We start from the raw sequence: 16,332 nt of genomic DNA on the forward strand, positions 1-16,332 counted from the left end.
ATATATATATATATATAATTAGCCGAAACTAAATTTCAGGTCAGTCTAAGAATTTTACGGAACTGGAAAAATGAGAACTAGGGAGAGCATTGAACATCTGTCCTCTACAACAACAAAATTCTACACTAAGAAATATATGGAACTTCCATGTCCCATGAATGGAAGGTTCTCGGATATCATGATACATGTACGACTACATACTAATAAAACTGGTAAAAGAGATTTAGGATGAACAAGAATAGAATGAGATGAGGCCATAACTGTTTGATATCGAAACAGATAATGTTAATGGTGATGATGATGATGATGATGATGATGATGATGATGATGATGATGATGATGACTAGTAAATGTCATCGATATGTAGACAACATAATCTAGGCCTACTTGATCTTAGGACCACAAGATTCAACTGTCCTCTCAAAGTAAGCCGCACTTGGGATTATTTATCCAAGAATATCGTTTTCTGTTTTATACAATACTTTGAGCTAAAGACAAAGCACATCAAAACATGAACAATCGAGGATTACATTACTGACTGAAAATCTTCGGTACTTCAAATAGGTAGTTAAAAACTATCTTTTCTCGCTGTTTTTATGGGTCGGCAATCGATTCCAAAATAATTTCCATAAATTTTTATGTTTATTTAATAAAAATTAGCATCTTCTCATCAAGTAAAAATAGAAAATATTTAATGTAAACGGATCTTCGAATTCCACAAATTGCGGGGGTGTGTATACATCGCTGATGTTGAAATTCCGGAAGTCTTGATGGAGCAGAACTATACACGTACTCTCGCAGCTACCGGATCTGCCTACAGACTCGTTAAGCGCTGCGCTTCGGCGATCTTGTCACATATTTTAGGACACGAGGATCGCATTACTACAGGTTGCTTGCAAACCCGCGATTACTTGCGGACATAGCTAGATATCTCGAACCTTCTAATCGTTATGCTCAGGTTCTTACTGCTGCGAAGACAGAGTAGCAGTTGGTCAATTTTTGTAAATTGCTAACCTACATAAAAAAAATATGTTCGCTCGGAATCGAACTGGCGTTCTTGCAGTCCGAAGACACTCAGTTTTCAGATTGACCCAGATTAGCACCTATTTTTTCCTTTGTAACAGTTGTTGTTTAGTCAACTGTCCCAAGGCAGGTCTGAACCTCACAAGTGATACCAACATGGCACTACTTATGAGCAGACCACATTTGTGTTCCCAAACGTACAGCGGATCGAGTACTTTCTTCTGGTACATCTATTACGTCACATGGATTCATAAACAGGGTAGAATTGCAAACAGGTATGCATAGACTATAAATCATAATGCAATACAGGCGCTCCATCTTCAATGATGTTTATGTAAAACACAAAGTTACGACTACATTGTAATCTGATTCTAATACTGAGTGAGTTGAATTTTCATTCAGACATTTGTGTTAATATTATTTTTAATTTATCAATTTAAGTTATACTGTGTTCAATTTTGATTTGTATTTTTTAAATAATTTTCTAAGTGGGCTCGTTTCTGAACACAAATTTGTCCCATTCCAATGTCTCTAGAGTCTAAATTAATTTAACTTAATTTGTAAAATATACAATACTTGTTTCTTCTTTGTTTTCTTTCTTTCAAAAGAATACCTCCAGCAAGATCTACGTTACAGTTGGTTATAGCTATTCGAATTTCGGAAGGACTATTTCAGCATAAGAAATGGAAACATACTGTGATTTATGTGAAATGATGATCTGTGCTGTGATGTAAAATATGCCCCTGTAGAGAGAACATTGTCTCAGTTTAAATAAATTTTATGTGACGTTCGTAAAAGATTTGCATTTCATAGCCTCAGAATGTATGTTTTCGTTCACTGCAACGCGTAGGGGTCTATAGGCCCTATGTTTTCATAAATGAATTATTTGTATATATAGTGTAAAATATAAATATTGTGAATTTGTATATTGATTTTTGTTATTATAGTTGTGTCCCTGTAACGTCATGTAACGTAGGAAGAACATTTTCTTAGCTTAAACCATTTTTTTACTGACAATTATGGTCAAAGATATGAATTTCATAATCTCAGAATATATATGTTTTGTTCATGTAACGGAACTGATTTTGTTACATGAATTTATTGCATATATTGTATATAGAATATATACAGTTAATGTGCACCATGTTTACTATTATGTTGTATAATATAGGCCTATATTCTATATACTAGTTCAGCATTATTATCTAATCATATGTAGCACTAATATTTTGTAGAGAGCTAGTTTCGACGTTTTAGTGCGTTTATGTGGTTAAAAGTAGCTGGACAGACCATTTCAATTTAGTACAGTAGTCATGATCCATTATTATTATGTACTCAACTATTAATGCCTTTCGTAGCGTCCTGACATAAGGTTTAGCGTCAGAGATTGAACTCTGAACGGCCAGGAAGTACTAACCGATAACTTCTCTAACTTGTTTGGGAACGAAAAGTGCTGCCTGCTTGTGAGGAAACTAGACCAGGAGATAATATGATAGTAACAACTGTATAAAATGATTAAATAATTCAAAACCGTAATCTAGTAAGGATGATGAGAAGAGAAGAAAAAACCTAAAGGTACCTACACAAATTCGCGTGCTTGCAAGGAATTCTCTGGACAGTTTGAGCTACGTCTCGTTACATTCTGGCTCTTTACCCTGCGAAGACAGAATAGCGTCAGTCAGTCATGTCTTTGAAAATTGTGACATTCAAAAAAAAAAAAAAACAACTTTGTTTCCACTCGGAATCGAATTCGTGTTCTTACAGTTTGAAACCATAATCTTTAGACTAATCCACATCAATCCTCATATTTCCGTTGTAACAATTTATTATAAAAATGATAAAATAAATCAGAATCGGAATCTGGTGAGAGGGGGGAGAGTTGAAAAGAGAAAAAGAAAATGAAGGTACACAAATTCACGTACTCGCAAGGAATTCTCTGAGCAGCTAAAATTATTAGAGTTCGAGTCAGTTGACCACTTGTCCCATCCGGGGTCGCTGTTCCTCTTAAGAAACTATAAAAGTGATAAAAATAAATCATAATCGGTACTGAAGGGGTATGATGGGAAGAGAAAAAAATAAAATGAAGGCACACAGATTCGCGTACGTGCAAGGTATTTTCGGAACAATTGAGAACTATGTAAGCTCTAGTCAACTCACCACTTTTCCCATTCCGGGGTCACTGTTATTCCTAAGGAACTTACGAAAGACTAAACGTACTTAATCAAGTGCAGTCAATTGAGCCTGTGGTAAAGGAGGGGAGGGCCCATGTAAAGCAACCGGTGTAATGGTACGTATGGAAGCTGACGGGGTTTCAATTGACTGCAGTTGAAATGATTTTGCTCCTTTTTTAAGAAAAAAAAAAACATTACAAAAATTAATCATGTGCAATGTCCTTAATGTTATATAAAATTAAAGAATATGAACGTATTTTATATATAACATACCATTTATAACATACTATATCACGTCATGACTACAATACTAGCTGGCCACTATAATGGACGCACGGCTCCTAAAGGTTAGTAAGAAGTCCATCGAAGATGAATGTTGACAAGCTAATATGTGCCAAAAGAAATGAACACTTAAATTTGTAAATAGTTTAAGTGGAGTGTTGTAGGCTTATATGTTCTTAGTCTATTTTCCTTTAGGGCTTAACTCGACGTGTCTTGGCTCACTGGAAAAACTATGGTAGAGGCAAGTTATTTCTAGTAATGATTTGGTTTTAATAACGTGCTTCTAGAATTACAGTAAAAATAATTTTGTACAAACAGTACTTCACAATTTAATTTGTAAGCTTTGTCACATTATGAGGGCCAGAGAAGTAGACTAATATAGTTATGACATTCTTTCAGTTTCTACATCGTTAACTATGCGTTACTCTGTAGACCCCCTCCTTCTTTCGTCATTGTATTGTAGGTTGCAGTATACAGTAATGTGTCTGCTTAGTTGCCACCTTTCATTTAAATCAGCCATTGTTATTAAACAGCGAACAGCGACCTGTATTTGTTCGATGAAGCTGTACTAGAAGCCGGAATCTATAAAAGGCTCTCAACATAAAATGGTAACACTGCTTTGCTTCAAAGAAGTGCCAATCAATGGATTGAAATGTCAAATAATGACCGTACAAACGTTATTCAGATCACAGAGTTAGACACATGTCTATATCCACTTTTAACTGCCAAGATTCAATAAATGAAAAGACGTGTAACAATAATTAATGAAGTTACAAATAATCCGCAGATTAGTCATGGTCTGCCTTTGAATTCATTCAGAATAGGTTTGATGAAATATGTGCAAAATGGGCATCAAACAACTAATTTAAGAGCAAAAACAGAAACAATGTTAAGAATAACCGTCCTCATAAACTCTCAAATCTCGTGAAATCCTTCAGAAGCATCTATCGTACAATACTCATCTCGTTTCACAGATTTGGCTCACTTAGAGAAGCCTTACGAGGTAAAAGATATTGAATGAAATTCATTAAAAAGCAGAGATGCTATGTTATAAAATAATATACAGTATTCTAAGATCTCCAGTATAAAAATATTCAGATTTAAATTTTGACGTAGGCTTCCGAGGCTGCTGTTCATGGGTTGTGAGTTTCCGGGCTCAGTTACTAGAGCTAACCAGCATATTCCTAATCTCACCGGACTGGTGGACATCAATGACGTCACGCTGCAGCGAAATAGGAACAAAACTGCTGGGAGGTTCAATACCTTATCAAGGCGACTATACAAGTTGTTGTATGTGATACGCTAGCAAGATTATGCGAAATTTCCATACTGTCATCTCGTTCAAAGAAAAGAGAACATAAACAATTTATTTCTTGAACCAATAGTAATAACTGGTCCGTTGACATGTTCGTTCATAAGCCATTAACATATTTTTTTACGCTGTGTTCATTACAAACAATACAAAACACACCGCCATGACACAACAGTGCACGATGTCATACGTCTGCTAATTTCCGCCCTGTACAAGAACCAAACGGATTCATTGATGGCGGTTGATGGATACTGTCACCACTTCTGCAAGCTGATGGAACCGGTGCGACAGCGGTGGAGCATCAGCACGTCATCGCTGAAATTCGGAACACCGTGATGCCATCAGATCGCCCAACACTGAGATTCGGAATAACCTACGCTCAACGTTTTGACCATCCTGCTGTGGTCGTCCTCAGAGCTGTGGACTCAGATTTGTTTCAATATATTGCTGATTCTTACTGATTCACTTCCGTGTCACAAATAATTAAATTTAGCATTTACTTACTGAAGTAAAATAAGTCATGTAACATTAAATCTTGCTCACTTCTAATAATAGACTGAAGATGCTTAATAATCGCAATATGGAATAATACACATGCTTCGAAAATGTACTAAAGGAAACAAATTTGGAATTTGGATATTCAAGTGACAGTTGATAAGAATTATGTCGATATTATTACAAGCAATAAGGTTTAACCAACATTAAAGATGAAACATTAAGTCCTGCAGATGAAATCCAGTGAGAAGTAGTTTTTGTAATAGGAACGAAAGAATAGTTGCAGAAACGTGACAATGGCGATGATTTTTCTACTCAGTAACTACAAAAATGCAAACTGCATTACTTATAATTATTTCATACTGAATTTCTCTTGTTTAATCGTGTAAATAAAAGCAATCGTTTTATTTATATATTTAACAGCATTATTTATGAAGAAGTCTATATATTGACAACTCATCATGGTGATTCTAAGGTGGTAGAAAATAAGGACTTCGCAATTCAAAGATATATTGGAGTTTGATGGGCTGAACTGAAAAAACTATGGAAAATTTGTCAGCATACCGAATTTGGAATCAAATTCCAGCCTCAATCATATAAATTCAGCACGCTACCCCGTACTCAACCGGTTAGATGGGGAGAAAATCATAAATTCTATAGAAATTCTATAGCAAAGTGTCCACCTAGTAAAACCATAAATTATCAAATCGTGGAGTACTCTTTAAAATTTAAAGAAAACCGGTTGTGAACATTTTGAGTAAGAAGTTACTCCTTAAAGGCTACTCACCTCTTGCAGAGTTAATGGTTTAAAGACCCCTCTCTGATGACTTAAACCATACATCATGTATATTCACCCTACATGAAGGACAGCTCCTTCCGCTCAATCCTTATTCCTTGCCGTTGCAGTCCTCAATCTTACAAGCCCGGGTATGGGTTCTCCATATTTTTTTCTCCTAAAAGAAGGGCTCCTCATTAATTTTAAGCTCCCAGGAATTGGACTCATTGTTGGTCCACAGCTCTTTATTACCTTAGGTATTCGGATCACCCCACCATATCTGGTGGAATCCCCCATACGTCACTCAAGGGAGGTGTCCTATAGAAGTTACAACTGGAAGCAACATGCAGATAGAATGACATAAAAAGATTGCCTGAATTGGCATAGGCCTATCAGTATAGTCGGGAACCGAGATATAGGAAGACTGCGGAAAAGATGGAAATATTTTCTGTGAATTCGAAACAGATAATTCGCCTAATCCGTCCAGTGAAAAAGAATGCAAAATAAAACCACATTTGAAGTGTCAGAAAGAAAAAAAAACTGTTGCTTTAATTTTAATGTCTTTTCTTTATATTGATCTTATGCGTAGACTGAGGAAGGCGGAAAAGAGGAAAGGTTGGAGTATGCTGGGTTTGCAGGTAAGTATATTTGGGCAGAAACCTATGAATGAGTGAATGGACGAATGAATGGATTGATAGATGAATGGATGGATGTGTGAGTGAGTGAGTGAATGAGTGAGTGAGTGAGTGAGTGAGTGAGTGAGTGGACTGATGGATGAATGAATGTCTTATTTTGACCTTGATAATTCTATTACAGCTTTAAGAATAAGTTACTTAGTTTTTTCTTGATGAATATAGGTTGCATTTGCAATTTCCTATTTAACGTCCTTCGAGTCAGTCAATTAAGAGAGTACGTTATGATTAAATAAATATCATGAAGCAATATCAGGATTACAATGATATAGGCCTTTCGGTATCTCGTGAAACCAACTTAAGCGTAAGGAGAAAGGAGAAGTGCACTGGGAAGCTTCCCTCCCTCGCTATGATTCGACTATAGGTATCCTACAAGCAAAACTCAGCTCGGACTCCTCGCGACGCGCATGCTATACTCCTCTTACCCAGCTGCAGTAGGCGTGAGAGCATGCTGGGAATGGGAGCATACGTCATCTGCGCGAGACAGTCATTGCGCACTGAGTTTTCCTTGTCAGATGCCTATAGCAGCTGACTAGTTCGCTTACCCCCACCATAAGGTTCTCACTATGAGCTATTGTGCACACAAGCATTTAGTTTCACCAGATAACGAATGACCTATAGATAAAATAAAAAAACTGAACCACAGTTACTTTATCGACCACAAATATCAAATCTGTCCCATTACGAACTTAGATTTCCATCCGTAGAAAAATTGTCTGCTAATCTTCTTGCATTGCGTTTTCAAATATATCACTAGAAATATAGTAAACTGGTCTAAATATTCGTTTCGAATTAAATACAATGTGCATTGTACTGGAATGGAATGTAATTTCGTCTTAAAATGTTGAAGTCGTTCCCATATTGCAGACGAATATATCTATTCTTCTCTCTTATTAATCGATGATATCGCTGGAACCGGTTCGCTGAATTTGTAACGAAGAACATCTGAAAATTTATCTCCGTTCCCTTGCCATTTCATGTTTCTCCTTGCGTTGAAGTTGTCTGCGATTTTACTAAATGCTCCTTACATGGGCAAAGAATCTAACTCAAAAGAATAGAACATCAGCTGTAAAATACGAAAGTCCAGTAATAAATAAAACTAGCCACTACAAAGAGTAATTAGTAGTGATGCAAATTCCTATCTTAATGAAACTTAGTATTTACGGGCCGTATTCATAGACATTCTTAGCACGGGCTTCCAGTGGATGATCAGGGAACTAACGTTTTTCGTATTCATAAACCAATGTTATCAATAAGATATGATATGAATCCTGTACAAGTAACCAGTCGATAGTTTGGGCTAATTTAGCACGCTCGTAATGCGGGCTAGCGAAATGTCTATGAATAGCACCCTAAATGTTTAATGCTTATCTAAGATAATTGACGCATGGTTGTTCGAACATATGTGCATATTTTGACATTTAGAGCATATTTCATGATTATAACTTTTGTAACGAAATCTGTTTTCTAATATCCTGGGCATTGTAGTAATTATTATTTACTTCATCTGTTGGCACGTTTTTCCGACATGATTTATTTAGAACTCCTTGATTTGATTTGGGGAATACGTACAAACTACTACAATTGAGCAGAAAGCAATAATTTTCATTTTATAAAGTTTGTTCGTACTTAAGACTTTAAGGTGTGTACTTTTTGGTACATTTTAGTGTACGGTATAGTTGACGGGAAGCTTCTGAAGTTGGTGTGTTTGTTTTGATGTTCATTACATAGAGGGTGTTGTGATCTATTAATGAGTTAGTCTGTTATTTTGCCTTGTGAAAATTAGAAGCAAAAGAAACAGCGTTTTGCCCTCAATTTCAGTAGTTGGTATGTATTGCTCAAGTCAAATCAAGGAGTTCTGAATAAATTTTGTCGAGAAAACGTGTCGTCAGTCAAAGTAAAGAAGATCAGGAAAATTAGCGAAGTGCTTCAAGGACACGATAGTGATGTGGACGTTAATCCTATCATGTCACCAGATCACGAGTTTTGTCCCCTCACTTCATTTGATGTAGAAGTAACTTTTTCTATGTACAAGTTTATTTTTACGGACAGGTAAAATATGCAAAATATTATTACGTCACAAAATTCCATAGTCATGAAGCAAAATGGATTTTTTTTATCATATAGTTTCAATTAAAATAGAAATAACCAATAAGGTAATAACTAAGAAATTAAAGTGACTGTGTTTTTTATGTCCAATAATTTGAATGGTTTCCATTAACTTATATAGCTAGTATTTTTTCTTCGTAGGATTCTATAACAGTCTTTAAAATTTAGTGCATATATACATGCATATTTCGGCATTTAAGTGCATATTTTAAGGTTTTCGGTGCATATAGCCTACATAATTCTCAACACTAGTAATCACCCTATCTGTGTAGTCTTCCGCCGGTTTCCAGAAAAGCTACTTCATTGCTTTCCTGTTAAAAAAGTAAAGTTTTTTTATTATTTTTCTTGTTTTGAATTGTCGCCAGATATTCTACTAGCCTGAAACATCTTCATTTCATTTCTGATATGATGGAAATCTTAACTGCTTACATCTAATAATATCTTACGTTTATAATTTGTTGTGTGTGGCATTACTGACATTGCGCTGCGTATAACAGATAGAAAGTTGTCTGAGTAACTGAGTTTGCGAGAGGCTCGGTCGAGAGCCGTGTCGCCACATTGCTGTTTCACTACAATCTATCCAGTACCATGAGGAATTTAAAATTATCTATGCCTATAATCCAGGAGTTCTTTCATTTAACATTGTTATTAACTGCGCATTTACCTAGCACTTATGGAGCTGATGAAGCAATATTATACTTTAGCAAAGTGAATCTGAGGATTCGTCATGTGATTACCTGACATTCGCCTTACAGTTGACAAGCACATAGAAAGAACTCAAAATGGAGTCAGTTTTTAAAGACAACTATATTGACTAGTGACAAAAGAGACAAGTAACAAGTACCGATTTTTAATTTCTTTTTGTTTCCTAAACACAGAAACAAGTGACTTGTGACAAGGAACAACTAACAAGCAAATTAATATTATATTTTACTATTCTAACAAGTGACTTGTATTTTGAAGATATTTACCTGTCGCGATTATAACATTTAGGGTCTAGGTTATTTTCGTAAGTCCAATATGTATGGTTAAATTTAGGCCTAAAGTAATTCTGTAAGTCTATAGTTCTGAAGCAGCAAAGAATAAATATTAGCCAAGACGTGTGGTAAAGATTTTCGGAATAGAAAACATTGCAGTAAAAACCCCTAAAAGAAAAATAATATACCGAAAAAGAGTTGTTTATTATCTTATGAAAAAACGCATAGGCCTAAATGTAATGAGAGATTCAGGGTAGCGTCGACAAAGATGAAACAACTTTTAACTTAATTGGAGGTAAATTTAAACGAAACACTCTTCGAATTAATGCTTTATATATCAACATTGAAATGTCCTTCCATTTTAATTATTTTATCTTTGGTTATTTTAATTTTCTTCTTTAATTTTATAAAGTACTGGTATATCTTGAATGTGAGGATGAGTGGTATAGGGAGCATGGGAAAAATGAAGAAGACGAGTTGTGGGAAAAAGATTATCTAGGAATCGGGAAGTAAAAATGGGGAAGGAAGTGAGAGTAATAAGGATGGGATTGAAAGGAGATATGGAACATTTTAGAAGCATGATGGTAAAAAATGCAAGGAATTAAGTCAAAAGTTAAGTTAGACGATGGGGATAACGAAAAGTGGTGATAAGTGTGGTGGGCAGACGAGATTTTATAGGGATCAGGAAGATGAGTGAAAAACGTGCAAGCCACGAAGAGGAGGGGATTGTTCAGTGAAAGACGTAGATAACAGTGCTGATAACGATGTTTTACTAAGAAAAAAATACTAGAATAACTCTTCTCGGGTGAAGAAGATGGCAGAGCTAGCCGTCGAAAGCTTGGAAGCTAATCTCCAACTCACCTGGCTGAGAATCCGAGAAGAGTTAAGGCGGCTTCACAATTTCCCGGGAATGGCAACTAGAACGAGAAGGGAAAGCCGAGAAACGAGAACGGGAATACTAATATTCACAACTGAACGGAAAGCTGAAGCATCTGCGTTATTCTAATGTTTCAAGATGGACGACGACGAGTTAGTCACATATTTTTTACTTATTTTAATATGTGTTTTAGTCGCTCAGAGCACTAAAAGAAGGTAAATATTACTCCCTATAGTAAAATAAAAAGACATTTAATGTCTTACACAAATTTAATACGTATGAAAGTGGAAAATGAGAACTTCATTGCACTGCGTTTCTTAATAAGGTTATGTGCTACTATCTAGTCGACATCATGATGTTCGTTACATTGCATTCCCTATTTTCAGATGGTGGATTCGACCAATGAACCAACAAAGAAATGAGCGTGGAGCATTTGTGAATATATTCAAATATATAAAGGTACATGATCATGAGGCGTTTTACAAATATACAAGAATGGAACCCCTGCATTTCGAAAAAATATTATCATTAGTGAAACACAAGCTACTCAAGAGGAGTAGGCGAGAATGCTTGAGCCCAGAATTTCGATTGGCGATGACTCTAAAGTATCTGGCTCATGGTGGTTCATTTTTAAATCTGAGTTGGGAATTCAGGGTTGGGCAGTCTACCGTTTCGAAAGTGATCGCTGAAACCTGTGATGTCTTATGGGAAGTAATTTATCCTTTATATTTTCCGTTTCCCACCAAAGAAGAGTGGTGTAATATAAGTGAACGTTTCCTAGAGAGGTGGGACTTTCCCAATACTCTAGGTGCCATTGATGGAAAACATGTCCAAATCCAGTGCCCTTTAAGATCCGGTAGTATATATTACAATTATAAACACACTTTCAGTTTAATATTAATGGCATGCTGCGATGCAGACTATAAGTTTATCTGGGCTGACATTGGAGCATATGGCGCTGAAAGCGATGGTGGTGTATTTAGAAGAAGTAAAATAGGAAAAAAATTGGAGAATGGATCTGCAGAACTATCCGAACCTCGCACTCTACCAGGCAGTAATATTTTAATGCCATATTTCTTTGTAGCAGATGAGGCTTTTCCTCTAAAGCAGTATATTATGCGACCTTATCCTGGTAAATATTTAGGAGAGAAAAAAAAATATTTTTAATTTTAGACTGTCTAGGGCTAGGAGAAATATCGAAAACAGTTTCGGTATACTCGCAAGTAGATGGAGAGTTTACAGACAACCATTGTTATGTTCAGTGAAGACTGCAGAATCAATAATTAAAGCCACATTTTGTTTACATAACTATTTGAGAACAGAAGCTTGCAGCCAGCACCCATCTCAAAATTTGGGAAACTGGAAAGAAATCACAAGAAATGACACAAATTTCAGATCAGTTGGTCGAATGGGATCTAATATTGCTGCTCAGGCAATTTATAAATTACGGGATAATTTAGCGGATTATTTGGTTTCAGATGCTGGAGCAATATCCTACCAACATAGATATGTAAACAATGGGAGATAGAAGTATGTCAATGTTACTATATTTCAATTGCATTATGGAAAGTATTTATTGAACACAAAAAAAGGAACACAGAGTATTTGATTATTTATAAGTATCCAATAAAATATTACAGAAAATTGTTATTTTTTTAAATTTATGAATACTCTTATACAACATCTAAAATAACTTGTCTCAGTTTATGGAATATATTTTTCTAACAGGTTCAACACCTCCTTCTTAAATTTAAATTTATCTTTGTGTGGGATCATTTTCATGTCTTCAAGTACAGATTTCATGAAATTGAGGTCACTTGGTCCTGAATAATCCCTCGTTGCCACAAAAGACGTAAAAGAATCAACAACTTTAGAGAGGGTATCGTGCAGGTTGGCTCTCTTAGGGCGAAATTCCTCTTGGAAACTTCCACCTAAGGAACTTTCCTGCATGGGAGCTGGTGATTCTGTACTCGTACTGGCTTCATCGGAAAGGTGCATTGCTTCTGAAGTAGCCTCAACACTTGTGCTCGGGGTGACATCTAGTGAGCTTACAGTTGAAGTCATTCTAAGCAAACAACAACGTCATAAGTTACAGACATATTATCAGTAAAATATACATAAGATTATAAAATTTCAGTGAATTTCTTGAGTACAATAATAATGTAATCCAACATGTGTTGGGAAAAGTTTAATAGAATTATCAGTTAACAATGAAGATTAATTAATTGTAATTTGAGTGGCATTTAATAATTTAGATTTTAAATTGTAATAAATTGTAAATTGTTTAACAGACACTTAAAACAGATTGTTAATTTATCATTGTAATTTCTAATGAATTCAGCAATTAATAATGAATAGAAACCAGATTGTATATTAGGAAAACATTTTTAAAAGGAAAATCAGAATGAACACATATTTAAGCCAACTTATCTTTTCAGATAGTAATAAAATATTATCTGCTTCAAATTGGAATTGAGCTATAGATTGTAAAGATACTGTCATTAATATTTCCAACATTGTTTAGATCATATAGGCCTAAATGCAGCTCAGAAGTCAGAACTCTAAAAATGTGGAGAAATAGCATTCTTTTTTATTTCTTTTGTGCATTGAACATTTTTTCTCCTTTATTGTGATTCTCTTTTAAGTATCTTGATATTTTTAAATTACAGTTCTTCCTTGTTGTTGGGCAATTGGTTACACCCTCTCTGATCTATCAAATCTATCTGGAAATGAACAAATGCCAGAATCTGAAATACCTCCCAAAGTGCAAGATGTACATTATAGATGTTACTACAGGGTATGTCTGTACACTCAAAATCAAATCAAATCAATAACTAACACTTGAGATTAATGATATTACTTACTGACGGTTCACTCTGTATGTATGAGTGTATATATAATATACTATAGTTATATACAGAATGAACCGTAAGCAATGTCATTAATTTCAAGGGGTTATTCTTTGAGATATTTCAAACAAAAACGTTTAATACATTTTGCTCCTTTTTAGCTTCCTTTTCGAGAAAAAAATTATTTTATATGAATCATTTCATAGCATATTTTGTGAAAGCTACTGAATTAATTCCCTATATGCTCAGTCAATTTAAGAGAGCAGTGTATTATGGTCATAAATGACTGAAATAATTTTAGTTTGTCCTCTGAATGTGCAGAAATTTGATCCGAACAAATGTATGTTTTCGTTCTGAGAAGTAATTTTAATACGTAGTGCAGTGTGAGAACGTTGTGAAGGTTATTATACTGCCTGCAGAGAGGCAAATATATGTTGTCGTAGGCCAGGTACCTGAACAGGTGGCGTGTTCGAGACGACGGTTGAGAAATGAAAAATGTACACATATCACATACGATTGATTTTAAAGACGTCTCGGGAAATTTGACTTGTTGTATAAGTTCACCAGTTATTACTTTAAAATGAAAGTGCGAGGGAACTATAATTTCTAATTGCCAGAAGAAAATGTTTGCGTATAACAAATTGAGTTTTTTTTTAATGAGTTGATTTGTGTAACGTAAAAATAAGCTTTTCGTATTGCCTGTGTTCACCGATAATATAATTAAAATTAAATTCAAAGAGTTTACAAATGAATATTATTTTTAATTTATTTTCGTTTAATGTAAACTAGCATAATATCGTATTTTTATCTTTGCCTGTGGAGTTTTAAATGTTTCAAAATCTTGTTTTTATAATGTGAACTAATCATCATTATTGTTTTAGTTCTTTAGCTTATTTAATTGAAATGGGAGTGTAGAAATATTTCTTAATGTTTTAAATTTACTTTGAAATAAGCATAGCCTATCTTATTGTCTATATTCTCTGAATATTTCGTTAAAATTAGGTTGTAGAATTTATTTCCAATTTTTCAAGATTTTGTTTAACATGAAGTGAGCAGTGTTCATTCTCATACAGTAGGTATAACATCAGCTGTATTTTTTATGAGTTAAAAACAAGGTACGTGGCAGTGACCTTCAACTTCAGAACAAGCCAGGTGAAGGGGTTGTTCAGAACAACAGAGGCTTATGTGCACTCCCCACTGATTACACAGCGTTGCACAATCTCGTAAAATCGTAAACCATTTATTTTGAAATGCACATTTTTCTGGAAAACTATTCTAAACACAGCAAAAAGGTATTTGACTTTTTTGTTACTCTTTACTAAAGAAATAATCCACTAGAATTAATGATTACTTACGGTTCACAAACTATAGTACATAGGAAATTAACAATGCCATAAGAAATGCATGTATAAAAAATTTAAAGTGGAATTTAATGTAATGTGTAATAATTTAGTAGGCCTTGTAGAAAAGAAGACTATCTACATGATCCTTTGATAATGTATGTTTTAGGTTAGGTTTTATTGGTCATGGTATCAATATTAAAATATTAATGCCATCAAACAGAATTTTAGTTGGAACTATGGTTTGAAATACATAGGGTACTGATATATATACATACATATATATATATATATATATATATATATATATATATATATACGAGAATCTTAAATTTAATTCGCTTTCAGCTAGAATAGTGGGTGCCAAAAACATTTATACTTACTTCCTCTTCCTAATGTAAGGTGCCAACCACAACATAGAATTATAAAGGGAGAAATTATTTTTCTTCTGTTGAGCCCCAGAACCAGAAGGGGGGATAGCTGTAGAATCCCTCAAGGCTCTCACAAATCTGTCCCTGAGGTTGTCCCACTTCTTCTTAACAGTTTCGGCTAAAAATAATGCAATATATTAATATTTTCTCGCCTTTCCGAAAGTAAAATATATAACTAGAATTAATTTATTATCAAATTAACATTAAACGTTGAGTGTATGCATTTTATATGAACATAAATAAATAATATCAACATATAAAATGAAATGAAAAGAAATGTACAGTTTCACAAAATCAGAAGAAAAATGTTGTAATATTGCCAACTTACCATCACTATTCAGGATGTCTGCGATTGTACACCAAGCGTTTTCTTTTATTCTTACATTTTTGTATTGAACATTTGTCTTGTCATATAAGAATTCTTTCTCTTGCACATACGAAATTAATAATTCTTCAAATTCCGTAGCTGCCATGATAATCTCGACGAACAATCGACAATCGGAATTGAATAAATGACTGATTTGACATGCGCAGAAGAATCCCGGGAATGGAAATGTTAAAACTTCGTGAAGTTTTGTTTCTCATTCCAGGGTCTACCGTTCCCAGAAAGTAATTGTGTATCCATACATTAAAAAATAAAGGTTCCAAGATTTTTCTCGATTCCGTTCTCGTTCTAGTTGCCATCCCCGGGCAATTGTGAAGCCGCCTTTATTCTACATCAAACGCCGGGAAAGCCTCAAGTGATACAAAAAAATACTAGTAAACAGTATTTTTAGAGTAATGAGTGACTAATATTAATGAACTAGAAACGATCAAGAAAAGGGTAGTAGAAACTGTCTATTGCTACTGAAGTAGATTAATATCGAGGCACCAGAGTAACGAAGGTGTGAATAGTAGGAATTATTTGATGATGCACGTAAGTTGTTACAGTAAATAGCGCACTGAATAACGAATCGACTATAGAAGTGAACTGGTATAAACAGTAAGGTAATGACGTGA

The 16,332-nt window shown here is 34.6% G+C and overlaps 1 protein-coding gene across 1 annotated transcript; it reads right to left on the bottom strand.

Moving 5' to 3' along the window:
* Window positions 1-12,417: 12,417 nt before the first annotated feature.
* Window positions 12,418-15,956, bottom strand: LOC138697124 (uncharacterized). Its single transcript, XM_069822710.1, has 3 exons — window positions 15,662-15,956; window positions 15,286-15,451; window positions 12,418-12,778 (listed from the first exon to the last, which is right to left on the bottom strand). The coding sequence occupies exons 1-3, from the start codon at window positions 15,804-15,806 to the stop codon at window positions 12,418-12,420; spliced, it is 672 nt and encodes a 223-aa protein (XP_069678811.1). The 5' UTR covers window positions 15,807-15,956.
* Between the last annotated feature and the right edge of the window lie 376 nt (window positions 15,957-16,332).

This window comes from Periplaneta americana, chromosome 3 (genome assembly GCF_040183065.1).
Source record: "Periplaneta americana isolate PAMFEO1 chromosome 3, P.americana_PAMFEO1_priV1, whole genome shotgun sequence".
In the NCBI taxonomy this organism is placed as follows: domain Eukaryota; kingdom Metazoa; phylum Arthropoda; class Insecta; order Blattodea; family Blattidae; genus Periplaneta; species Periplaneta americana.